This window comes from Plutella xylostella, chromosome 30, assembly GCF_932276165.1.
Source record: "Plutella xylostella chromosome 30, ilPluXylo3.1, whole genome shotgun sequence".
Lineage (NCBI taxonomy): Eukaryota > Metazoa > Arthropoda > Insecta > Lepidoptera > Plutellidae > Plutella > Plutella xylostella.
In genome coordinates, this window is record NC_064010.1 from 1,997,911 (window position 1) to 2,024,744 (window position 26,834).

Below are 26,834 nucleotides of genomic sequence, written 5' to 3' on the forward strand. Positions count from 1 at the left end.
GCTGAATCTAGGCTATACTCCTTGGCAGCCATTATGTAATGAATAGAGGGGCTTTACCTCGGATTTATTGTAAACATTTGTTTATAAACATTGTTGCTGAGTTGATGTACACACTTGTGTTGAGGAGTTCTTCATCTGTTTAAAAAAATATATGAAAATATGTTCAGTTGATTGGGAGCTACGCTACCACAGGCAGACACACACCTTAAACTTATAAAACCCCTCTTTTTATCAAATTTAAAATCTTTATGCTACGATAAGTTTTATGAAACATCGTCATCAACGTTGTTGTCACATCACTATGATACGAGCATATTTATAAGTTTGATTTAAATAAACAAATGAATAGGTAATAAAATAAAATTCAAAATGCATAAGAGAATTTCGAAATGCTTGGCGAATAATTCTATTTGAAGGTTATGAGAATAACCGTTATACTATCATGACGCCAAAGAATTAGGTATTGTAATTTATTAACTTAGATTGTGGCTAATTGCTGAGTTAGATCGATATCACAGACTCAGAACTGTGGGGCTACCACCACCGTGCATTAGCAAAAAATTTAGAATCCTTAAGCAGCGTGCTTACTTTACCGCCTTTGTAGGTATACTTAATTACTTATCTACAACTTTATTATTTGTATTCTATTCTATTCTCTGTGGGGGTGTAGTACCTGCACCTGGCTCTCTCGAATGGAACCTTTGTGCAAATCCCCAAGGTCTAAACTGCCTTCCTAAGCTTGGACCATTTCCCTCACGCTGGTCCACTGCGGGTTGGTGGGTTCACGTATTTAGATGTGCTAAATCTAGATATGCAGGTTTCGTCACGATGTTTTCCTTCACCGTAAGTGCGATGGTATATGTCAGCGCCGGGATTCGAACCCGCATCTCTGGCGTGAGAAGCGGGCGCTTACCCGACTGAGCTACCACCGCTCTCATTATTATTAATATTTATTGTAATTGTAACTTTTTTGTATAAAATAAAGTGTTTATGACTATAATCTATATACATACATGTTGTAGCAAAGCAGAAGTGGTACTTATACTTACCTAGCAAGCCAACGTTTGTTCTAACTAAACTATCAACAAGTATTGGAAATTTGCAGCATCCTGTATAAATAACCTTTGTTTTAGTTACGATATGGAGACTCGCCATTCGCTTCACACCCCAACAAGTTAAACGATTTCATCAAAGTTGTTCAATATTTTTTTATTATTTACTCAATAATTAGGTAAACTGAGTTACTCATGATTCTCTGAATTTGCACAGCTCCATTTTGAGAAGGTCCGTGGTGGCGCGGGCGGGATTATTCCGAGTGCGTTTCGGTTGATCTGAGAGAATAAGAATAAGAATAATAAGAATAATATTTATTCAAAAAACTATATCCTCTTTAATATGCTTATTATTATATATAAGTAACATGGTATGTAGTTTATTATATATTAATATATATTTTAATATATTATATATTATGATGCTAGGTATATAAATTATGTATGTAAATATATTGTAGGTAGTATGTTTTGGTATATTAAATATTTATGGTATATTCTTTATTCCTGCTACACTTTACCCTTTACATCTAAATATCCTTCCACCCAAAGGTTGTCTGGAAGAAATCGCTTTTAGCGATAAGACCGCCATTTGTACATATGTGTTAGATTAAGTTTTGTATTGTTGTCCATATTTTTTTGTGCAAATAAAGAATATCTTATCTTATCTTATCTTATAGGTAGTATTTTAATTAAAAAATACATTAGTTACCTATTTAATATACTCGTATTATAACATACTTGCACATAATAACAAACTCTATAGATAGGTACCGAGTTAGAAAGCTTAAGTGGCAGTGGGGCTGGTCACATCTGAACCGATAACCGACTAGGCAAACGTAGTGTGGGACGCCCTCTGGCTAGATGGGGGACGACTTGCCAAAGGTGGCTGGTTATGATTGGATGCGGAAAGCTATAGATCACATCCAGTGGCGTGCTTTGGGAGAGGCCTACGTCCAGCAGTGGATTACTTTAGGCTGATGATGTTGGTAGATAGGTTAAGTATTTTTCATGTCAGGCTGCGACGGGGTGCCCTGGGTATCTCTTTTGCTGACTGTACGGTCACGTGCAGAGTAACCTGACCCCCCTCTCATAGTAACAATGCTTCTGAGAGGGGTCAGATTTATCTGCCTTATACTGTACATAAGAGACATAGGTAAGGTCTTACTTTTGTTAGTTTTGTCTCTATCACAGACGGCGGGTGGTGAGTTTGTGAAGAAACTCTTGATATGGGCTCGTATTTTTGCCAGTTCTTCGCGATTAGGCCCTGAAATATGTATACAACGATATTTTAATACAAACTAGATTAATAGAGTACAATAAAGAGGTAAATAAATAAAATTAATTGAAGAAAAAAACTCGACAAATAAATAACACTCCTTTTCTACCACTCAGCTCTGAATGCTATAAGCATTAATTAAATGATATATTATGTACCTTGAATTCATCATCATTACCTACGACCCATCACGTCCCCACTGCTGGGGCACGGGACGTCTCCTTCCAATGAAGGAAGGGTACTAGGCCTAGTCCACCAACCGACGGTTGAATGGTGTAGTGGTTGGTGACACTGACTGCTATGCCGAAGGTGCCGGGTTCGATTCCCGGCTGGGGCAGATATTTGTTAAAAGACAGATATTTGTACTCGGGTCGTGGGTGTTGATATTTATAATTTAGTATGTATCTATCTATGTATTTGTGTAGAAATACTAGATATATCAGCTGTCCGACACCCATAACACAGGTTCTGCCTAGCTTGGGGTCTGATGGCCGTGTGTGAGATGTCCCCACATATCTATTATTTATTTACCACGCTGGCCTAGTGCGAGTTGGTGGACCCATGGATTGATGTGCAATACGGAATTTAATATATAATAACTAGCTGTTCCCGCGCGCTTCGCTTCGCCTTAAAAAGTTTTCCCGTGGGAATTCCGGGATAAAAAGTAGCCTATGTTCTTTCCCAGGGTCTAGCCGTATGTATACCAAATTTCATTCAAATCCGTTCAGTAGTTTTGGCGTGAAAGAGTAACAGACAGACAGACAGACAGACACAGTTACTTTCGCATTTATAATATTAGTTAAGTTATACCTGCGAGCCGCATGGCTTGCCGTCGCATACATCTGTAGCTGTGAGATCTTTCGTAGTGAGGGCATCTGTGGGATAAAATATTAGATACTGTAGTGTACAGTGGGGAGCAAAGAAACCTAACCCATCCAATCCATCTTCATACAGATTATGATGACTTTTGAAATGAGACTATACAGGAGAGAATATAGGTGCTGCTAAATCATTTAAAAAGCCGAAGGGGTAAGTTAAGTTTCAATTTCTTTGTACCTTTGTACTTCGACTTTCGCAAATTATCTTCTACCTAAAGGTACTTAATTTAGGTATAATTACCTTATCGTCATATTTTTTGCCTTTGATGGTACAGGAACCCTGAAATAAATCATAATACCAAATCATCATATACCATCTTTACAAATTTTATCGCGCGGAACTAGTGCAGCGCGTATACCGCTAGGTGGCGACTCTCCCACGCCATACAAATTCGCGTTTACTCGCCGCTACTCGCACGGAGTTAAAACTCGCACTCCCCATACAGACCTGACCCCTTAGCATGAATTTTCATCGTGACGTGAAATTACTCGATGAAATTTGTACGGAAATTTTAATTCTGCTACCGACCGCCAGGGGCGCTGTTCATATTTTCATACAAAATTACTCGATGAATTTTACGTCACGTTCACGATGAAAATTCATTCTAAGGGGTCTGAGTGACAATGCTACTAGTGTAGAGTGTATTGGCAATGACCCCTATGCTTACACTATACATAGTGTAGGTTATATAAAATATACAGTAAGTTATTGGTTACCATCCGAGTCTGTGAATCCGGCTTTTTCTGCGATTAATTGATTTATAAAGAGGACGAAAACCGCGCCCTGGAAATATAGTTATTAATAATAACTAATTATTATTTGTTTTATTTATTTAAAAAAATATACAGGGTAGCAAAAAGGGTAAGTATACTAAGCCGAAAGGGGGTGACTCAAAGGGGGCTCATTCTGAAGAATGCATAATAGGATTTTTGAAAATAAGAGTATCATTTATTTATACGTACCTTGATGTCTAGGGACCTCTTCAGTAAACAAAGATCTTAAATATGGCATCAAGTTCAGTCTCCTGAAAATAAAATCTCGGTATAGCGCCGCCTGGCGTCGGGTAGATGTAACAATTTCACGGTGTACATTTAAAACTACTAAAATATTTACAAAATGTTGCCCGTTTCTCTATGAACGATAATATAAAAAATATTGTGCCAATAAAGGCTATTTTTATTCAGCAAATTCCATGTATTTTTTTAAATTCGCCAGTACAAAAACTTATCATTTTAGTTTTGAATAGATGAAGTTGTTAAACTTACTCATAATGTTCGTCATCTTTGATAGCGGCTTCCACCAAAGAGCTACGTTCTAGAATATTTTTTTTGACTGAAAATTAATAAGTTTAGTTAGGTAACTATTTAAAAAAATGTCATGAGTATAAAAAAAAAGTTGATAAAAATTCATGCTGCATGCTCTGACCGTTTGTATTACGTTTTATTGCTATCACAACCTCATCATCATCACTACCCATCACGTCCCCACTGCTGGGGCACGGGTCTCCTTCCAATGAAGGAAGGGTTTTAGGCCTAGTCCACCACGCTGGCCTATAGTGCGGGTTGGTGGACCCCAACACAAGCAAGCTTGTGCTGAGAGAGTTGTCGGGTAAGTGGGCAACCCGACTGTCACAACATTTGATCACAAATTTTAGTAAGATGTTAATTTAAATACTAACAAAGTGTTAAGGGTATTTTGAAAAGGCTGCCAATTCTGCGGTCCAAGAAGTGTCTGGAAAACATAAGTGTAAGTAGCTAGAGTCTTTATACAATACTAGCTGTTCCTGCGAGCTTTGCTTCGCCTTAAAAAGTTTTCCCGTGGGTATTCCGGGATAAAAAGTAGTCTATGTTCTTTCTTAGGGTCTAAACCATATGAATACCAAATTTCATCTAAATCCGTTCAGTAGTTTTGGCGTGAAAGACTAACATACAGACAGATAGACAGACAGACAGACACAGTTACTTTCGCATTTATAATATTAGTTAGGATAACATAGGGTTTTTTAAATTACTAAAACCTATCATTAATATGTATATGAAAAGAAATCTACTATTTCAAATAAAGCGAAACAAGCCTGCCTTAAATATTTTTGAGTTATTTGTTTCATCACAAAGGATTAAAATGTTGATTATTAGGAATGGATTACCAATCGGTAGGCACTACGAATACTACGATACTTATAACTATTGTTTTGTCCCCCTTGCGTATAGTAAAAATATAAAACCAATAAAATACATTACAATTGATGTGCACTATCAGAGAAACTGGAACTTGAACCTGAAAAATACATAACATTCACAATTTCATAAATAAACATAATGAAGATACCTAAAATATACTTTCTTGAAATAGTACTATCATACTGACCATGAGATTCTTTCGACGCCTGATTAGGTATGAAGCAGAAAATTGTGGATCTGTAAATATATTTAGGCATATACAATGTAAATAAAATAAAATCTCTTAAAATTTACACGATATATTATAATTACCTACTGAAATTTTGCTAAAATAAAATTTACTTACACTGAGCTTTTCGTTCTGTGATTATGATTAATTAGACCCATATGTGTTATTTCTGTGGAGATACCTAGTTCTGTAAAATTAAGTTTAGACTTAAAGTAATAGTTTTATTAAATATTATAATTTCTGACTACTTAATTAGGAAATAACCTGCAATTCTAGCATCACTGCAGTCTTTGTGCTGTTGGTAAAGAAGAAAATTAGCATTAGTTTTTAATATTGCAATTTTTAAAAATGGTATTTAAAGACTATCACATTAACTCACCTTACGAAGGATATTTTTATTCGCCTTTTTAGAAGTCCATTTGTATCTTCTAATGAATGGCAAATTCCTTTTTATTATATGTCTGCTTTTGGCTGGCTTACAGATTACGCATTTCTTGCTATTTCTTTTATCTGGACTTGTAAATATATTTCTTGCTTTGCTGGAGAATCTTTTACTAAATTTACACTCATCCGTACTATGATGGCAAAATCTATGTATGTTGTTGTTATTTTTGTTTACTTTTATATATCTATTCGTTTCGATATCGTGTATGCTTTGCATTTCCCTGTCTACCATTGGATGATTAACTGATTTAGATTTTAATATTCCATTGAATCTTGACATTATATTCTCTAGCTCTGGCATTTTCAATTCTGTCTGCGTTGGTGTTATATCCTTTCTGTAATTTGTTGGGAAACATAAAGTAACGGAGCAGAGTAAAGGAAATGTAAGGACTAACTAGGGGTTCTGGGTGAGTATAAAGCATTCAACATTAGGATTAGGTACCTACTTACCTTAGAACATTTTGCATTTGATCATATCCCTGAGATCCAGTTCGATATTTAGTGGAATCTATAAAATTATGCATTGTTTCTACTGGTGATTTTCTGGAGACAGCTTCGTATGTATTTTCTGTATTCTTCTGACTTACTGCTTCTTTTAAATCTATTGTTGCTTTAGATTTTTTTACAATTGGAATATCTTTAGCTATCGATCTCGCCATTGGTTTATCTAAATTACTTATCGATTCTTCTTCTTTTGAAGTATCTGGAGTAATCATGAATTGTTCCAATGTGTTTCTTGATGTATTTTTATCAATGTTTGTACCGTTGATATGGTTAGAATCCGGTGAAAACCCCTTTGGAGATTTATTAGTGCCCATTTCCGATAAAACGTTCTGTATAGTTGTCTTGACAACTTTTGAAACTGTTTTTTCTATTGTATCTTTTAAATATTCCAGATCAGCTGTCGTTGGATTTCTATACGTGATTGTTTCTACGTTCCCTTTGATTGTGTTGAGTGACTTTTTGAAAGCTGGTTGGCAGTCAGATAGTGGTAGTGGTGGTCGGTAGTGGCTTACAGTGCGGCGGTCTCCATAGTCGAGGCCCCTAGATTATATTAATCAGTTTATTTTTCATACCTAACTATTATTATTATATTAATAACTATCAGTGCATATGTGTTTTTCTTTACTAACAACCAAACTGTTTAGCGACAGTTCGATTCAAATGCATGCATGAAAAAAAAATATCCAGCACTTCTAAAGTTCAGTAGCGACGTCGCGTCGTCACTCTACCAAATAACTCATACGTTTAAGGTTTGCTGGATTCGAATCGAACCTTGGACCCCGGTTCATGTTGTTCGTATTCGCTACACTGTAATCTATCTAAAATAAATGTTTTTATACCTCCATACGTTATCACGAGCACTGTATTCTGAAAACATTCGAGGCAGAGTCTTTCTTGTATGACCATCTGCTGGTGGCCTTTGCCAAGTGTTTCTAGAACGTCCTCGAAAAATGCGTGTCGCGCACCCTTCACAGAATATTACGCCTTTAAATGTCTCGGCGTTTTCCAGGTCCAAAGCGTCACAGACGTCTGCAAAATAATATAAATATAAATCTAGCCGTTATAATTACTTGCGAAAAAAAATACCTAAAAACGTGACATTTCACTATTCCCTCGGGAAAAGTAGTTGTGTAAATACATGAATATTTAAAATAACTAAAGAAATGTTAGTATAGATAAATAATACACGATAGTTAAATATCAGAAAAACAAAATAAATACGATTTCAAAAGTAACCCGTAGCACAATCAAGTCGGCTACTCGACAACAGATGGCGCTATAACAACAATTTATTACAAATACATTCTTACAGCATTTGTGGCATTCTAGATGGTAGCTGTACCCGTCGCGATACACCCACGTCGCCTCCTTCAGTGGCGACTCGCAGTGTTCACAGACATCACTACTGGATATAGAAATAAAATTTGTGTATAAAATGATGTGGTTATGAGTGCGGTGGTAGCTCAGTCGGGTAAGCGCCCGCTTCTCACTCCAGAGATGCGGGTTCGAATCCCGGCGCTGACATGTACCAATGAGTTCTTTTAACTTAAGTACAATGTATACCATAGCTCTTACGGTGAAGGAAAACATCGTGAGGAAACCTGCATATCTAGATTTAGCACATCTAGATATGTGAACCTACCAACCCGCAGTGGACCAGCGTGGTAGGAAATGGTCCAAGCTTAGGAAGGCAGTTTAGACCTTGGGGATATGCACAAAGGTTCCACTCGAGAGAGCCAGGTGCAGGTACTTACACCCCCACAGAGAATAGAATAGAATAGATGTGGTTATGTCCAGCTACCGTACCACGACAGCAATTATCTTAAACATGTGTCAGGTTTGATTTGAAAAGGGCAATACTTGTGAATATGTTGTTTATACTCTTTCACGTAAAAAGTTATAAACTATTGGATAACTTTTAAAGCTCGCGGGAACAGCTAAGTAGGTAGTGAATTGAACTTACCTCTTGTCACAATTCATATAGGCAGGGGGCGGGATAGGCCGCGTCGAGAGACGCTCCACACACGGACTTTGTGGTAGTCTAGACTTGTCTAGTCTAGATAGACCAGCGCAATTACTACTTCTGAAAATAGGACAAGGTGTATATTACATTCAGAAGGCCTAGCATGGGACTCAAGAGGCGCACGCCAAGACATGACAAACGGTTTCCGTCTCACTCGCTCCCGAAGCCGCGCGACGTGAATAAGCACGACACACAACTTTTGTCACGTCTTGCGTCCCGTGCTAGGCCTTCAGAAATCGAACCCACACTAGACCGCTTTATTTAAAACTTAAACCATACTTAAACCTGAAAAGTTATTTTGAACATTTGATTATTATAGGTATCTAGGTAGGTGGGTACTTACGCCATTTCTCTGTTTCTTTAAAACAATTTTTGTGTTATAATTTCATCTTTTGTACGGTTTTTTTTGTAAGTCAACACATCACTGGAGATTTAATTATTTTATGTATTTTCCACCGTGATTCCGTGATTGCAGAAATGTTAGAAATTTTTTACATATTTTTGTTATTGTTTCTATCACAGATTAAAAAAATCACAGATTATAAGTTCATAAATAACTTATTTAAATAAAGTGCGAATACTTTGCGAATATGACACTATTCTTATTCAGAAAATAAACAAGACTTAGGGTATGGCCCCATTGTTACATTGCGGTGGTATCGGTACATTATAAATGGTAGTACTAATGAGATATCTACTTTCAGCCGCTTGTCTACCGTCAGCTAAGATAACCGAAATATTATAAAGAAAGAATTAAATAAAACACCAAACAAATAAGCGTTAAGAAACTATATAATTTGCTATAAAATATACATACTTAGGTACAATTACAATAATAATAAAAATATTATCAAATTGAAGATCACACGAAGTTTTTACAGCACCATGTAGGTATACATAGAGGGACATCTTAGAGTAAACATTACTGAGAGTAATAGATTTTACCATGGGAACAAATAGGTTTAGTTAGGGTGCTTTTCCACCAGAGATGTGCTATGCAGCTATGCTGCGAAGATGTGATATCTACGCTACGAAAATATGTGACCGTTTCCACCAATACTACGCTAGGTAGCTGTGCGAGAAAGATGCGCATCTCGAGCTATGCTATGTATCGATAGTACAAAATAACTTTTTGCTTCCACGATGGCATGTCTACTTTCAGTGAAAAACGCGGGCATACTGTAGGTCTGCTCTGCACATACATAGCTACACCACTCGCGATGGTCCATAGCACATATCCATAGCACGCATCCATAGCACACATCCATAGCACGCATCATTCCATACAAAAAACATATCTTAGTTGAATCCGTTTCCACCAGTGCTAAGCTATGTGCACCAATAATATGATTGGTGGATATCAAACGCATCCATAGCATCGTAGCATAGCACATCTCTGGTGGAAAAGCACCCAGTGTTGATCCAACTTATACAAGATGTTGCAAAAGAGGTGTACTAAACCGAAAGTGGGTGACTCAGGGGGTTATCCCGAACAGCTTTTGTTCTACGGCTTTTGAAAATTCGCCCAAAATATCTGCTCCCCATGGTTAGTCATATGATATCACGATATACCCCTTTTGCAACAAACGACCTTTACAATTGTCGATTTTGAGCCTGTTCATCATAAGCCTGTAAATTTATGAGTTGTACGTCTATTTTTCAAGTAGCACAATAAATTTAATAAAAGTCAACCAGGCATACTGGACCAACGGCGACTTTCTAGGTTCGTGTAATGTTTCACCTAAGATGTTTAATACAATAGTTAGCGCCTGTTTCACAATGTCTGGATAATGGATACCTGTGGGATAAAAGACATCACTGTCTAAAACAGAATTACAGAGAGTGAGAACATGTCTTTTATCCCACAGGTAATCATTATCCAGAGACATTGTGTAACAGGCCCTCAGTATACTTACTTATATATTTACGTAGCTGTTACTTATCAAATCAACTTGAGCAGTAGGTTACCATTAGGCCGTCAATATGAAGTAATTTTAAACGTTGACGATTGTTTAACAAACTCAACTAACTTATTTCCATTCAACAAAATATACAGAAATATTACTTAGATACTGAACTTAATATCAATAATTACAAATCATAATTTTTAGGTAGGTAATAGTTAATACCTTGTAGGTAGTCTGAATTTATATTCATAATTCATTTATTCAGTTGGAATTACATTAAGTATTTCTTTAAAACACAAGTCCATATATATAGTCATGAAAACGGAAATGGATCCCAACTAATTATTTTATCCGGTGTTAAATCGATGTTTTATAATATTATTTATTTTTAAGTACAAATATGTTCAATAGATACTACGATTCGATCTATTTTTAACATTAAATTTTAAGTAACTATGTAACTAAGTGCCAATTTCTCCATAGTCGGTGAGAGCATAACCAGGGAGTAGTGGTTGACTTTTGACACATCTGTCATGAATTTTATATGGAGATGACGTATAATTGATAAATCAATCCCTGTCCCTGTCGGTTAGATAACCGACTATGGAGAAATTGGCTCTAAGTATAACAAAAAGTTTTTGCAATATCGCGCTCTATAGTTTCATGACTATATAAATGGTCTTTATGCTTTATGTAATAGCGGTGAAATGAAATCGATACCTACTTAAAGGTTAATATTTATATCTCTATTTTACGTAACTTACCTAATAAATTATATAATAAAAATATTTTAAAATTAAAACTGGCCTGTAAAATGCTAGGAATATGAACTAAAGTGGCGTGCAAATAATTAGGTACAGTGTAAGGCAGAGAAATCTGACCCCTCTCAGAAGCATTGTTACTACGAGAGGGGGTCAGGTTTGTCTGCACATGACCGTACACCCATTATTTTATTAATAATAAGTACATATTTTAAAACTGGCTGTAGCTACATTATCTATACTATAATACCTACTGTGATATTTTATAACTTAAAGGAATGTTTTAAGTTTATATCAACACATTATAGCAGCTAATTTTCAAATACTTAATAAGTACTTATAAAATTTGCAAGCGAAATAACTAAGTATATTTTTTTACAAACTTTGTATATAAAACAATTTAAGTACATACATAGACGGTTCGTATATTGAGATCAGAATTCACAGAGAGAATAATATAATCATTAATTTTTATTTAAAATATTGAATATCCAATCTGAGATCATTTTACGAGAAAGGGTAATTTTTAGGAAACATTCACAATTATTTTCTAGTAAATTATATTTTTGTTTTTCACATTTTTATTCATAATTAAACCTTAAAATACTTGCATTTCAAAATACTGGCCCCAAAGTTATCACTATCACCTATATATTTTTTAACTAAATACTTCATTAAAAATATATTACGACTATGCATTAAATGCCTATAAAACAAACATATTTTTTATAAACATTTGAAACAAAACAGACTTCATATCGTAAATCGTAGGTATATTTCTTAACTAAAAACTTTTTTTTACCTCTAATCTTAATTCAAATAAAATGTCATATAATAGTAAGTAAACTTAATAGGATATTTATCCTAATATTGCCACAAGAGCCCAAGTATAGGTACGTAAGTGTAAATGTATAATTTTTACATCTAGTGTGGAGCTTGAGAACAACTTTTGAGCATTTGATAACAGATTTATATACAATATCACACTAATGCCTAGTTTCACTTAGTGCCAATTTCTTCATAGTCGGTTAGAGCATAACCAGGGAGTAGTGGTTGACTTTTGACACATCTGTCAAGAATTTTACACGGAGATTACGTATAATTGATTGTGAATTGATGAATGATAACTGGTCGGTTAGATAACCGACTATGGCGAAATAGGCACTTAGGAAGTTAAAAACTTATATCGACTTTGTCTGTCACTTTATGTTCATAATATTGTCAAAATAGTAATAGTATTAAAGTCGATCATAGTTTAAAGTTCCTTAGCAAAACTCAGCGTAAATTACATAAAACCTAATTAAAATTATTAAAAAAAGTATTCTGTTTACTGGCCTTAAGTACGCTTTATAATGCCGCTGTTGGGACTATAAATAAGTTTCATTAAATTTAAGTTCATTCCATTTAGCAGTAGTTTTTTTAATGCCATTATTATATGGGTAAACTTTTATCAGTGGTCGGGATATAGGTCGGAGTGTTCGGTGTTCGGTATAATAATATACACGTATTTTTATGTATAAAAATCGCATCGTTAACAAATAAAGTGGGAAAATTTTAGTTGCTACAAAGTAATTTCGAAAAATTGAAATCATTTTGATCCTTATTTTATACGAAAAAATATTAGGAATTCGTTTATATTAATATTAATATATATTAAATTAATAAGCAGCTCCATTTTACACCCCAAGCCAACCTTTAGTGCTTAACTTCATTATTTTTAATTTTCATATAAATTCAGGTTGTTAGCTTCACGTGGACGGTTTTTTTTATTACTTCCTCAATTCCTCAGATTCATTATTTCTCTATGAATTGCTTAAATTAGGTTAACATGTATTTAATGGGGTAAATTATGTTAACTTATTGCTGTCGTACAAAATGTAGACCTTCAACTCAGCATTATTAGGCCACCAAATCGGTACCGCCCGCAAAAATAGTAACTATTTAAAATTGCACAATATTTTCCACAACATGTTTAGTATAAACTAAATATAGCTATTTATAATTGGAAGCATGTTTCGGTCACGAATAAACCTCTCAGCATCACATCGCACTCAAAAGATGCTAATAAACATTTAAAATCAATTTCTGCAATATCACAACTATGACAAAAGAACACAAAAATAAACAATTCACCCCACAACGTCATTCAATTTACCCCAAACGACATCCAATTTACCCCTCTAACATCCAAGTTACCCCACCCAATTTACCCCCAACATCCAATTTACCCCACCTGTCAATGCCGTCTCATGTGCAGGCGCAGATGGTCGGACCGCGCGAAGGCCCGGCGGCACAGCGGGCAGCTGAACGGGCGGTGGCCGGTGTGCTTGCGCGTGTGGCGGGTCAGCTCGTCCGAGCGGGCGAAGCGCCACTCGCAGCCCGCCCAGCCGCACGAGTAGGGCTTCTCTCCTGAGGGGGTTGGAAGAAATAGGGTAAATACTTTTGCAAAAACTAGTTCAGACCCCTTAGCATGAATTTTCATCGTGAACGTGACGTGAAATTGCTCGATGAATTTTGTAGAGAAATTTTAGTTCTGTTACCGACCACCAGGTACATATTTTCATACAAAATTACTCGATGAATTCTACTACACGTTCACGATGAAAATTCATGCTAAGGGGTCAGTTTAAAAGAAAAAGCTTTTTGAAAAGAGCAGTGCTTATGTTGGCAGCCCAGTGTAATATGACTTTTTGGTCCAGTAAAAAATAATATGAATATTAATTATTTAAGTATTTTATTATCTATTCTCTATGAGGGTGCAGGTACATGCACCTGGCTCTCTCGAGTGCTAAACTGCCGTCCTAAGTTTGGACCATTCTCCACTACGTTAGTCTCCTGCGGGTCAGTGGGATGTCCCTATAACTTTTTTAACTTTATCTGACGTTATAAACCGTCGTTCTTTTAGAGGGTATTTTATAGAAATTCGACAAAATAGATAAAGATGATAGATAAAGTCAAACGACTTACCAGTATGCGTGCGTTTGTGGGCCTTCAGATGCGAACTTTTCGTGTACACCTTGTGACAGCCAGCCACGTCGCATTTATGAAGCTTCTTTCTTCCACTCACACCCTCCTCGTTGTTATTATCACTGATCTCTGGCACTTTCGTCTCACACTCTTTAATTTCTTTCGTAACCGTCTTTGTAAACGCTCTCTTTTGCGTAAGTTGATTCAACGATCCAGACAACGCGTTTTGCAGCGCTGTGCTCAGAAGGTAGTTGTTGAAATCGGCTTCGGTTTTCAAACTCCCTTTCGCTGGCCCGTTGGGGATGTTGAACGGCAGTATTGGCGGGAGAAATGGCGTTTTGACAGCTCGTGTGACGTTTGACAGGTCGTGTGACGTTACGTGGTGCGTTTGTGAAGCATGTTGGTGAGTATTCTGGGCTTGCGGTTTGAGTCGCGGTTTGCGCGCGCTCCGGAGGTCCGGACCGACTTTTATTTTCGGGACTTGATGGTTGGACCTGAGGACAGATCAATATTGGGTGGTTAAATAATATTCAGCACGATATTTTGCTATAAAATAAACTAAAGAAAGAAAGAAGAAGGAAAGAAAGAAAGAAAGAAAATACATTTATTTCACACACACACGGAAACAACACAAAAATAAATAATAAAACAAATAATAAAGAGGTTTAAATAAAGGAAAATGAGCAAGGGTGTTGCTTCCCGGTGCAGAAACGGGTACTAGCTCAGCTTGGTGCTATGATAAACCATAGCGCTGGTTTTCAGCTAGAACTAACGTCTGTTATTTTATCTCAGATACTAAACCGACTATGCGGTATAGTGGATGGATGAGGAAAACTGAGGACCAAGCATTGAGAGGCTTATTGGGATAGTCTTACAATACAATACTCTTTATTTACACCAAAGGAAATAATAAAAAAATAAACTTATAAACTTAAAAAAAAATAGTACAAAAGACGGCCTTAATGCTTAAAGCAATCTCTACCAGACAACCTTTGGATGGATGCACGACTAGTGATGTATGATAGCTACGCCGGTACATGACTCAGATCCAACAAAAGAACAGTCGCTAAAAACTACCACAAGTCTTTAATTAATTAACGCACACTTAAACCTGTGGTTTCGCTTACGATTTACACGTTAACAATAAATTTATTAATAACTGGTTATTTATCTGTCAATCAATATCTTATCGTGATGCCGGCTCGACCTCAGCTAACCGGTGGTTAGACCATCACGCAAGTCTAAGTCTAAGTTTTTTGTTTTGTTTTGATAAATGGCGAACTCGCAGTGTCCCTAATTATCTGTCCAGCAGTGGACAAACAAATGGCTACTGAAATAATGTTTTTTTTTCGTTTCGTTTATTGAAATATTAGAATTAATAATTTGGAGATCATATTTTTAATATTAAATTGGTGAATAAAAAAACATTTTAAAATTGGTAACATTCATAAGTCCATCTTATATCGTTTCAATTAATTTAAAAAAGTCAAACATAAATTGTACTTTGTACTTTCGCTTTTTTTTAGTTGGTTTTTTTAAGCTTAGCAGTAATTTAGTGCTTTTCTCACTAGAACTTTTTAATTGCTCATGGGTGTGTCTGTTAAACTGACATGATTTGTAATGAGGATACGGAACACATAAAATGTTCCTTATTCATTAGCTGCTTGAACACTTATCATATCGATCGTAATATTTAAGTATTTCACTACCTACCCTATCATTTTTGTTGTTTAAACTTAAACGTTAACTGATTGCTATAAACAAGTTATACTTATACTTGTGTTATGTACGTACCTACTTGCTAACTACCTACAGAATTTATTTTTTTCTAAAACATAATATAAGTATATTTTTTCTAAAATACTATCTTATTATGTAAGTAAATTATAAATTTTAAATAGTTCCTAACTTCTTGTTATTGTCACCTGAGTATACGAAGGATGCCTGGCTACCCATAGCACAGGGTATCCTAGTTTGGGACCCAGGAACCCATTTCTAAACCAAATAGGCAAATAAATATTTTCATTTCATTTCATTTGTATAAATCTGACAGATGTTTCACAAATCACCGTATAGCAGCTGTTTTGTTTATGCCTAGTTTCACCATAGTATGTTAGATCATTTAGATCCCTGGTTACATTGTATACGTCATCTCCATATAAAATTCTTGACATATGTGTCAAAAGTCTAAAGCTAATCCCTTGTTATGATCTAACAGAGTATGGTAAAACTGGGGCTCAAGGTTTAAGATCCACCGGGCAGGTGGGCGTCCCACATTACGTAAAAAGTATCAACTTACTCAAATGTGAGTAGAGCCGAGGTGGACTGGTCCAGCTTCGCACATTTCGATGGAGTCGGGGAGGTGGCGCCTGGAAAATACAAAATAAACACTTTATTTATTTTTAAACACTTTATTCACTTTTTTTTTTACACCTTTGGGTGGGGTGCAAGGTGCAACAGAAGATTGGAACCTGCAAATACATAGGCACATTTTTTATAAATACTCATAAGTTTTTGTTACATTAGTAAAGATTCAGCTTTATTTATAAATGTTTTCATTCGATGTAAGGAAGAAAATGTTTATAAGTACGTAGTTTAAGTTTTGATGTCTAAAAGTAGGTATAGACGGTAGACGAAATATCGTTAAAAAATGGCTGGCAATGTTAAAATGCATTTGCTGCTACAGGTAAGTATAAATTAGAATAGATTAGGAAGTTTTGAAAGGTGTAATAAAAATTGCTTATCACACTAAGTTTGCTTTCCAAAAACTTTAAAAGGGTCTTATTTCTTTACAAAAGAATTATTTTTTATTTCGATCCTATCACCATTTTTTTGCAAACCTCTGTATTCTCACCTCGTCAAGTTTTTACGAACTCACGTCCGCATGACGCAAGGCCTAGCCCTTGCGACAAGCACTAAATCAAGGCGCACGCACTAACTTAAAGCCTAGGTTTTTGTCCAATCTAGGTAGGCAGTTAGCCCTATAAGTCTATAACCTATTACTGGGATTAGGCCGGCATTCTTACGCGAGCGGCACGATAAAAACAAATCGACTTTAAATCTTTGCCCTGGGATTCTATCAATCTTGAGTGGTTGGGTAAAGGGAAACTAAACTGCAGTGTATTTTGAACGTTTGTAAAATTCATTTGAGACAAATTTCAGTGTGGTTACAGGTTTCACATAATTCGCTTCTTTATTACCTACATGGAGAGGCCGATAAACAACCACTAAATCCTAAAATATCATTTTAAATCGGCTGAATCGATTTTTCAAGTATGGCCGATCATTCGTTCAATTGCTAGTAGTAGTGCTCGGCCGGGGATACTGTCTCACCATTCTACTCGGTAGGTGTAATGATAGTATTATATTGGTTTCACTATTACTATTATACACAAACTATTAACTGCCTCTGTGGTCTAGTGGTTAAAGCTTCGCTTCATGGCCCTGAGATCCCGGGTTCGATTCCCGGGTGGGACCATCAATTAGTGTTTCTGAATTGTGGTTCTAAGTTTGGTTAGGACATAGAAGGCTGATCATCTGTTGTCCGAAATAGTGAAACGATCCATGCTGTCGGATGGGCATGTAAAGCAGTCGGTCCTGCGCCTAGCTCTCTCCAGTCGTGTCGGTCAATCCGTCCCATTGGGCTATGAGAGTGATGGAACAGAGAGTGCTCCTGTGTACTGCGCACACACTTGGGCACTATAATCTACTCCTGCGTAGATGGCTGATCTCAAATGAGATTGGCCGCCGTAGTCGAAATTCGGCTAGGAGGACATTATTATTATTATTATACACAAACCTACATTACAGCAGCAATAGTTCGGCTAACAGTTACGCCTAATTCGTTGTCCTGTGCCAATATATTGTCGACCACGACGACGTATCGCGTGTTGTATACAGGGTGTGTTGACACCTAATAGCATTATTATTATTATTATTAAACTCTTTATTGAACAAAATAAATTGTTACAAAGGCGAACTTAATGCTAGCAGCATTTTCTATCAGTTAACCTTTGGTGATGTTGAAAAAGTGATTGGTAGTGCTTACGATAGAAGATGGTCTAAATTGAGTACCTAACCAAAATATTAATATAACTATACCTATACAATATAAGTAAATAATTATATACATGATACATACATACATACATTACATACATACATAAACTTAAAATTACTATCATCATCATCGCATAGATAGGGATCAGTTAAGCTGAATGTTCTGCTCTTGGAGGTAGTGGAGACGAACTTTAGATTTAAAAAGATTAGATTTAGATTTACAACTACACCATTTACCATGGGGTGCAAGCAACAATATTTGAATACGGACTAGATGGAGTGTCAGTGCAAAAGAAACGTCTCGACAAATAACACAACACTTGTACCGCTGAGAATTTTTGAATTAGTTCGGTTAAGATTTATGAGTTTACTAGCTGTTCCCGCGAGCTTCGCTTCGCCTTAAAAAGTTTTGCCGTGGGAATTCCGGGATAAAAAGTAGCCTATGTTTTTTCCCAGGGTCTAGACCGTATGTATACCAAATTTCATTCAAATCCGTTCAGTAGTTTTGGCGTGAAAGAGTAACAGACAGACAGACAGACAGACAGACACAGTTACTTTCGCATTTATAATATTAGTAAGGATTAGTAAGGATTCATTGGTGCAATGGTTGTCATTAGGTTGATATAAGGTCACCGCGCATAAGTGTAACGTAAAGGGATCGCCTGTTTTTCTCCTGTCAACCAGTAGAACGCGAGCTCGCGAACGCCTGGTTGACAAATGAAAAAGAGGCGATCCCTTTACGTTACTTATAAGTGCTGAGACCCTTATGCTTTGGTTTTCTATATGCCAATCATACCATCTCAATTGTTTATCAAAAACTAACTGACCATAACGAAACATGACTTTGGTTTACTATTCTTTTCCTTTTTTGTTATTCTTTTTTTTTGTACACCTTATTACCTATTCTTCCTGTACCTCGTGCGGGTTGACTGGCAGAAAATGCTTTTAGCATTAAGTCCACCCTTTGTACTTTTATTTGTAATATTTGTACAATAAAGAGTTAAATAGTTGTACAGTCCAACTGAAAAGTATTTATCATTGTAATTAAAAGTTAGGATCCACTTCCGTTTTCAGGACCTTGTACTGTACCTACCTTGTTTTTATTTTATTTTTTGTGTACTTTTTACTTTTTTTTCTGTTTGTTTTTGGTGTGTGTTTGCAGTGCACTGAATAAACATTTTCTTTCTTTCTTTCTTTCAAATAAATAAATAAATAATACACCCTGTACATCGATTGTCTCGTGTGCAGAACGTCGAGAGCCGTGCCAAGGTGAAGTGGAGTAGATTGCGGAGATAGGCCTCGGGAATGTTGTCGCTGAGTCCAATTACGCGGTTTATCATTCAATTTGATGTTGAGCGAATGTGTGGTTCGCTTTGAATAATGTAATTGCCGTTTAGACGCGGTTTAGCGTAAGCGCCCACCTATCGGTCTCTTTCATCATCAGCCAATAATCATCCACTGCTGGACATAGGCCTCTCCCAAGGAGCGCCACAACACTCGGTCCTCGGCCTTCCTCATCCAACCACTACCCGCCACCCGCCTAAGGTCGTCAGTCCATCGGTCTCTTTCGTATCACACAAAACGGATTGTCGTGAATGTATGGAGCAATGCCGATGAAGTGGACGCACTTGCGTGAATTTCTAAGTATACAAAGAATACGGAATGCGATGCGTCCGAATGCCGAAACGTGGACGCTTACCTTTCCAGTTCAGATTGAGTGGTACCGTGATCAGCCGAATGTTATCGTTTAATTTAGTAGGCACTAATGATGTAGGAAACTATACTTAGGGCCTGTCGTACAATGTCTTGATAATGGCTACCTGCTGCCGTTTCACGAGTTCGTTATCGACGTAGATAAACGTCACTTTATCGCAATTCATCATAGAGACGGCGCTGTCATTCGATGAAAGCGTATTAAACGACTTATCGTCGTCGATTACAACCCCGTGCCGCGTGTGGGATAATAGTCGGCACTGTCTAAAACATAATTACAGACCGACTTCAGTGCTAAAACTCAACCCTCCACAAATAATAAAAAAAAAAACACGCACTCACGCCTTGTACTAATGTACTCCCTTGCGGGGTAGGCATTTATTATATTGCATTGTATTAGAGGTGCATTGCTGCACCCACTTTTCGCCAGAGTGTTATGTTAGTCCCATGTAATAGGGGGCGGGCCTATTGCCATTTTACGGGCACATCCAAGACCCGAGAACAAATATCTGTGTTTAAACAAATATCTGCCCCAGCCGGGAATCGAACCCGGGACCATCGGCTCAGTAGTCAGGGTCACTAACCACTACGCCATTCGGTCGTCTTTGCTCCATACCCTCCACAAATGTCGGCAACATTGTACACACAGCCACAGAGATCTGGCACACACCTTTCCACTGCTACGCCCATGCTGGCGACACACGCCCGCCGTAATGGTATGTCATTGCGGACAGTTGCTACACCACCCTGATTGCGAAGACGAACCATTCTACGTTATTCTAGAACGTTCCAATACTCACTTTTAGTGATAAGACCGCCTTTTGTACCCTAATTAAGTTGCAATTTGTAATTCCTATGATTCTTTGTTGGTGTGCAAATAAAGAGTATTCTATCTATCTACTCACTATTTTTATTTTAAAAAATGCATGAAAAATAAATAAGTAATTATAACCAAAGGTTGTCTGGAAGAAATTGGTTTAAGCGATGAGGCCGCCATTTGTACATATATGGGTTAGATAAGTTTTTTTGTAATGTGTCCATGTTTTTTGTGTACCATTAAAGAATATCTTATCTTATCTTGTAATATACCTCCTGTAGGTTGGCTGGTAGAAAATTAAGGCCACCTTGTGTACACTTTTATGTCTTATTTGTGCAATAAAGTATTAAATAATAAATACAGGGTGTCCCAAAAGTCAACGTCATCCCTTAAAGGGCTGATAGGTCAGCTCATGAGAGGCCAGAATATCACAATATGACCTTAGAAAAAACTCGATAATTTTCGAGATATTGGCACTTTTATAAATTTGCTGAAAATCGACACCTTGGATCAGTTTTTTGCGTGCCGCCGGTACAAAAATCCATATTGTTAGAATTTGTTTGGTGTTGCATCACCCTGTCTAACCATGCTATTGATCGCAGTCAAAATAAATATCGAGTAATGCTGTATGTTTAAAAAAACACGGTTTTCAAAGTCATAAAAGGTAATCGTATTTTTTTATAAACAACTTTGACTCTACATACTGTACAAAAAAATATACCACGCAAACCTGGCACCTCATTTGAAAAGATTGTTCATTTAATGCAGTTTCCAAAATGGTACGAAACGTTGCTATTGTTTCAATTAACAAAAAAGTTATTGCTATTTTAGTACAAAACGACCTCGATGTAAAATTGTTTGAAGGAAATTTATCTGACTGAATTTATTAAGGGTAAGTCATGTTGGAATGAGTAAAAGTAAAATCTCTCATGAGCTGACCTATCAGCCCTTTAAGGGATTACTTTGACTTTTGGGACACCCTGTATAACGCTTGGATCACGGTAGCCCATGCCGACTTCATGCCAAACTTTTTTACTGAGTAATAATTTGTGGGGACATCTCACATAACGCCATCACACCCCAAGCTAGGCCGAGCCTGTAATATCAGTCAGCTGATATATTTTCTACACAGATACATACATACAGACGACCGAATGGCGTAGTGGTTAGTGACCCGACTACTGAGCCGAAGGTCCCGGGTTCGATTCCCGGCTGGGGCACATATTTGTTTAAACACAGATATTTGTTCTCGGGTCTTGGATGTGCCCGTAAAATGGCAATAGGCCCGCCCCCTATTACATTGGGACTAACATAACACTCTGGCGAAAAGTGGGTGCAGCAATGCACCTCTGCCTACCGCGCAAGGGAGTACATTAGTACAAGGCGTGAGTGGGTGTTTTTTTTTTATTAGATTTTCGCGCTTTAGGAAACAGACCTGTAACAGCCAATAGCCAACCCTTGTTGCTACAACGACATATCAATATCGGCAATGACAGACAGACAAAATTAAAGACTGGTTTCAAGATAACAGAACCGATCGGTATTTAGCGATACAGTAAATGACACTTTCTGCATTTCTGAGGTGGGCGTAGCTTCTGGTCAGACTAGTCCGGTGTTTACTGGGTGTTTAGTGTTGATTTGTGGCCTTTTAAAGCCTTATAAACTTAGTACTATGTACCTTTATTACTATAAAGTTCAAAGATTGACCCGCGATTAAGTGACGTATCGTTTTATTGGCGGGACAATCGACTGTTGATGAACCGTTCAGAATCTTTCAATTTAGTATCTGAGAAAAAAAAAACAGACTTCAGTAAATAATGTTTCAGTAATAACTGTTGACTTTGGCGACTGATGGACGAGCGAGTGAGCACAATTCATTGACAAAGGAATAAAGAGAGGACATGGCATATCCACGAAAAAAATGCGCCTACCTAAACTTTGGTTTCAATTAAAATGGCGGGTTTTTTCTTGAAAAATGTAAACAAACAAACTGTTTGACAGCTGAAGTACCTTGTGTTTGGATGTCAATCAAAATGGCGACCGGTCGCAATGTTTTAATTTTAGGCAAAGACAAAACTACTGTTGTCCCTTTTTACGTAGGATAACACCAATAAGTTAAAAGAGACGACGATATATTTTTAAGTACAGATTTTTATGCCAGGTCCTCTCTTTATTCCTTTGTCATTGGCACAATTCGATTCAAACTTTGATTAGTTTGACAAAGCACTTACAAAAGTTAAATCGCAGCCAAATTCAGGAACTTTCAAGTTGTTTGGACCGAACTGTGATTAAACATTTCAATGGAAAGGAAAGGTGCTTAAACACGGATCTATGTATTGACTGTGTAATTCAATTTCGTATCAGTCAAGCCGTTAAAACGTTATAGCTACTACAACGTCTATCAAGACTCAAGGCAAGGTGAAATTTTATTAGTGATCGTGACGGAAACAGCCTTAGGACGAAATAAATATACAGGATGTTACAAACACACACACACACTCACCCTTGTACTAATGTACTCCCTTGCGGGGTAAGCCAAGGTGCATTGCTGCACCCACTTTTCGCCAGAGTGTTATGTTAGTCCCAATGAAATAGGGGGCGGGCCTATTGCCATTTTACGGGCACATCCAAGACCCGAGAACAAATATCTGTGTTTAAACAAATATCTGCCCCAGCCGGGAATCGAACCCGGGACCTTCGGCTCAGTAGTCAGGGTCACTAACCACTACGCCATTCGGTCGGCCATACAGGGTGTTGCAAAAAGGGTCTGAAATCAAAATTTGAAAATTCACGAAGAAAAATTTCCGTTTTCATAGAAACTATCTTGGTCACGTGACTTTTTACTATGGAAAATGATTTTTTTTTCGCGAATTTTGAAATTCTGATTTTATTTTCGGGCTTAGATATACTTACCATGCTGCACATATAGGTTTCGGTTTAGTACCTCTACCCTTTTTGCAACAACCTGTATAGGACCAAATTTTATCAGTGTCATATTCAAACATATTTAAGAATATTGAACGAATAAATTTGTTCTCCATATAAGAACACCTGAAATCAATCTCGAGGACGTCCAACTGATTCAACATAAAAAAGCAAGTACGTACATAAGAAGATCTTCGTCTAGTCCACTGACAAACCCCCACCCTGTATACACTAAACACACTTTCTCAGACCCAACTAAGGCTGCGTATAGATTAGGCCGGCACTTAATTCCGTGCCCATTTAGAGCAGATATACGCGCGCCCTATAACACTAAATTATTTGTCCACAACAAATAATTCCTAATGGACATAAATTATTTGTGGAAAATCATTTAATCAGTATTTACGTACGACAATTTCGAAAGCCCTATTGTTTTGTCTGGCGGGGCTCGGCCATGGTCGTAAATATGGGGTACAGTGGTGTAACTCCAGAGTTTCTGGCTACAATAGTACGAATTACAAACACGCACTCACGCCTTGTACTAATGTACTCCCTTGCGGGGTAGGCAGAGGTGCATTGCTGCACCCACTTTTCGCCAGAGTGTTATGTTAGTCCCAATGTAATAGGGGGCAGGCCTATTGCCATTTTACGGGCACATCCAAGACCCGAGAACAAATATCTGTGTTTAAACAAATATCTGCCCCAGCCGGGAATCGAACCCGGGACCATCGGCTCAGTAGTCAGGGTCACTAACCACTACGCCATTCGGTCGTTGTAGTACGAACTATCACTGCTCAAAGCTCATACATAAATGAGCTGCCAATTATGCAGGGTGAGTCTTTCATAGAGAATGAGGGTGAGTCTCACATACTTCCGGATATGCACCTACGAAAGATTCACCCTGTATAAAGCTATAGTCAATTTGTAATTAACAAACGAGTAATGAGTAGGTATGTCTCCGGCTTATTTCGGATATTGATAAAGCGTGATGGGTCATTGTTAGGACCAATAGCAACGCTCTTTAATAAATTACGTGGACGAAAGCAATGCAGTAAAAAAAAAACAATCGTATTTAATAACAATGGTCTATAGAACCTAGAATTAATATAAACATTCCTATTTACTACTTCTTTTTCTTAATTAGCCTGGTTTGTGTTCCCACTGCTGGTATCCCACTAAACGAATGTGACTATATTATTATAGTTATAAAGGCAGTAAATCGGACTTTTTGAATTTCGAGAAACTCTGATGGTCATGTGGCTTTTTTACTATGGAGAAGCATATTTTTTTTCGCGTATTTCCAAATGTCGTAGGGCGAAAATTGATCAGATTGTCACTTCCATTCGCCTGGTAGGTATAATCAGTTTTATTTTATAGTCTATGGCTTATATATTTAATCTAATTAGAACACTATGACATCACTATGGGCATAAACAATACGCTGTCAATGTCAGCCCGCCATATTTGTTTACATGATTTTTGGATTCTATTGCAAACGATTATAAGTACTACAATTTCTTTCATGTTCGTCAAATTTTATGACCAAATACAAAAAGTACAGTAGGTACCAAGCTTGAGCACTGTATCAGACACTGCATTTAAGCCATGGCTTGCCTTTGCCAATACCAAGTTATTATATTCGTACCTATATTACTTAACTAGCGTTCTTGTTAGTTCAACGCTTATTTATAACTTAATAATCTGGGGTTTACATCAGTTTTGTTTGGATATTACCCATACACATTCTACAGTTTAAGCTAGGTATATGCTAAGTTTAAGCTAAGTTATGTTTGTATTTTTTTGCACTTTCCCCTTTTCTTTTGTATAATTTCTCTCGTCCGAGGTAGTCTGGAAGAAATTACTCATAGTAATAAGGCCGCCATTTGTACCGTCTATGTTGTGCATATTCTATTGTAATTTCTGTGTTTGTGTGCAATAAAGAATCTATCTATCTATCTATATGATGTCACTGCTCATTTAAATACATACATAATAAATAATGCTCAGCAGGGTTACCACCACCGTTAACAACCCCCTACATTCAACACTAAAAGTCGCATAACTCTTGAACGACTACGCTGATTTTGGTAAATATGGCTGAGAACACTCCGGTTTAAATTACCTTTTATAAACCGAAAAAAAAAACGAAAATGGGTTAAGCTTGGGAGGCAGATATACAAACAGATACACAGAAACGCATTGACTTATATTACTCTCAGACACTTATAACACCCCTTCCGTCAGGGGTTAAAAACGCACATATGCAAACGCATAGCACATACAAAAGGTATAAAATGACAAAAGTAATAGGTATAGGTAGCATAGCATAGAATGAGGGGACATCTCACACACGGCCATCAGACCCCAAGCTAGGCAAAGCCTGTGTTATGGGTATCGGACAGCTGATATATCTACACAAATACATAGATAGATACATATTAAATATAAATATTAACACCCAAGACCCGAGTAGACAAATATTTGTCTTTAAACAAATATCTGCCCCAGCCGGTAATCGAACCCGGGACCATCGGCATAGCAGTCAGGGCCACTAACCACTACGCCATTCGACCGTCTATATCCCTAAGCCCTATTCCCGTTTAGGCCGACAACTCGGCCCAGAATTGATCTATAACATTATTTAGTTTGCCCCAGGCAAACCGCCTTTTCGGGAGCGCCTAACAACCGTAGTATTAAGTTATAACAGTCTAAAAGACAATTTAATCGAACAATAACGTACAATATTGGACAATACTAAGTTAAAGCCTAATTATAGCGAGTCCGTTGTACAGAACCTTAAAAGGTGATGGTATGTTTTGTGTAATGTCGTTGGTATGACTTGTTATGAAGTGAATAAGCCAAGAGATATCTTGGGCTAGATTGATTAAGAAGTTGCTTAAGTCACAATGCAAAATTCGCCATGTCCATTATTTATTACTAGCTGTTCCCGCGAGCTTCACTTCGCCTTAAAAAGTTTTCCCGTGGGAAATCCGGGATAAAAAGTAGCCTATGTTCTTTCCCAGGGTCTATACCATATGTATACCAAATTTCATTCAAATCCGTTCAGTAGTTTTGGCGTGAAAGAGTAACAGACA

The 26,834-nt window shown here is 37.1% G+C and overlaps 2 protein-coding genes across 2 annotated transcripts in view; both read right to left on the reverse strand.

Moving 5' to 3' along the window:
* Nucleotides 1-1,190: 1,190 nt before the first annotated feature.
* On the reverse strand, nt 1,191-9,094 carry LOC105392380. Its single transcript, XM_038121734.2, has 18 exons — nt 8,934-9,094; nt 8,531-8,650; nt 7,878-7,972; nt 7,407-7,596; nt 6,514-7,107; nt 5,999-6,398; nt 5,884-5,914; nt 5,737-5,806; nt 5,578-5,627; nt 5,451-5,487; nt 4,889-4,941; nt 4,476-4,542; nt 4,173-4,234; nt 3,927-3,993; nt 3,451-3,489; nt 3,142-3,206; nt 2,221-2,319; nt 1,191-1,331 (listed from the first exon to the last, which is right to left on the reverse strand). Exons 1-18 carry the CDS (start codon nt 8,936-8,938, stop codon nt 1,246-1,248), a joined length of 2,130 nt encoding a protein of 709 aa, XP_037977662.2. The 5' UTR covers nt 8,939-9,094; the 3' UTR covers nt 1,191-1,245.
* Nucleotides 9,095-13,441: 4,347 nt separating this feature from the next.
* Nucleotides 13,442-26,834, reverse strand: part of LOC105392388 (Krueppel-like factor 8) — a 65,734-nt gene continuing 52,341 nt past the window's right edge. The window contains exons 6-8 of the mRNA XM_038121677.2: nt 16,525-16,594; nt 14,226-14,719; nt 13,442-13,667 (exon numbers count right to left, since the gene is read on the reverse strand). Of these exons, the coding sequence (XP_037977605.2) occupies nt 13,495-13,667; nt 14,226-14,719; nt 16,525-16,594 (737 nt within the window). The 3' untranslated portion in view covers nt 13,442-13,494. The remainder of the gene's footprint in view (nt 13,668-14,225; nt 14,720-16,524; nt 16,595-26,834) is intronic.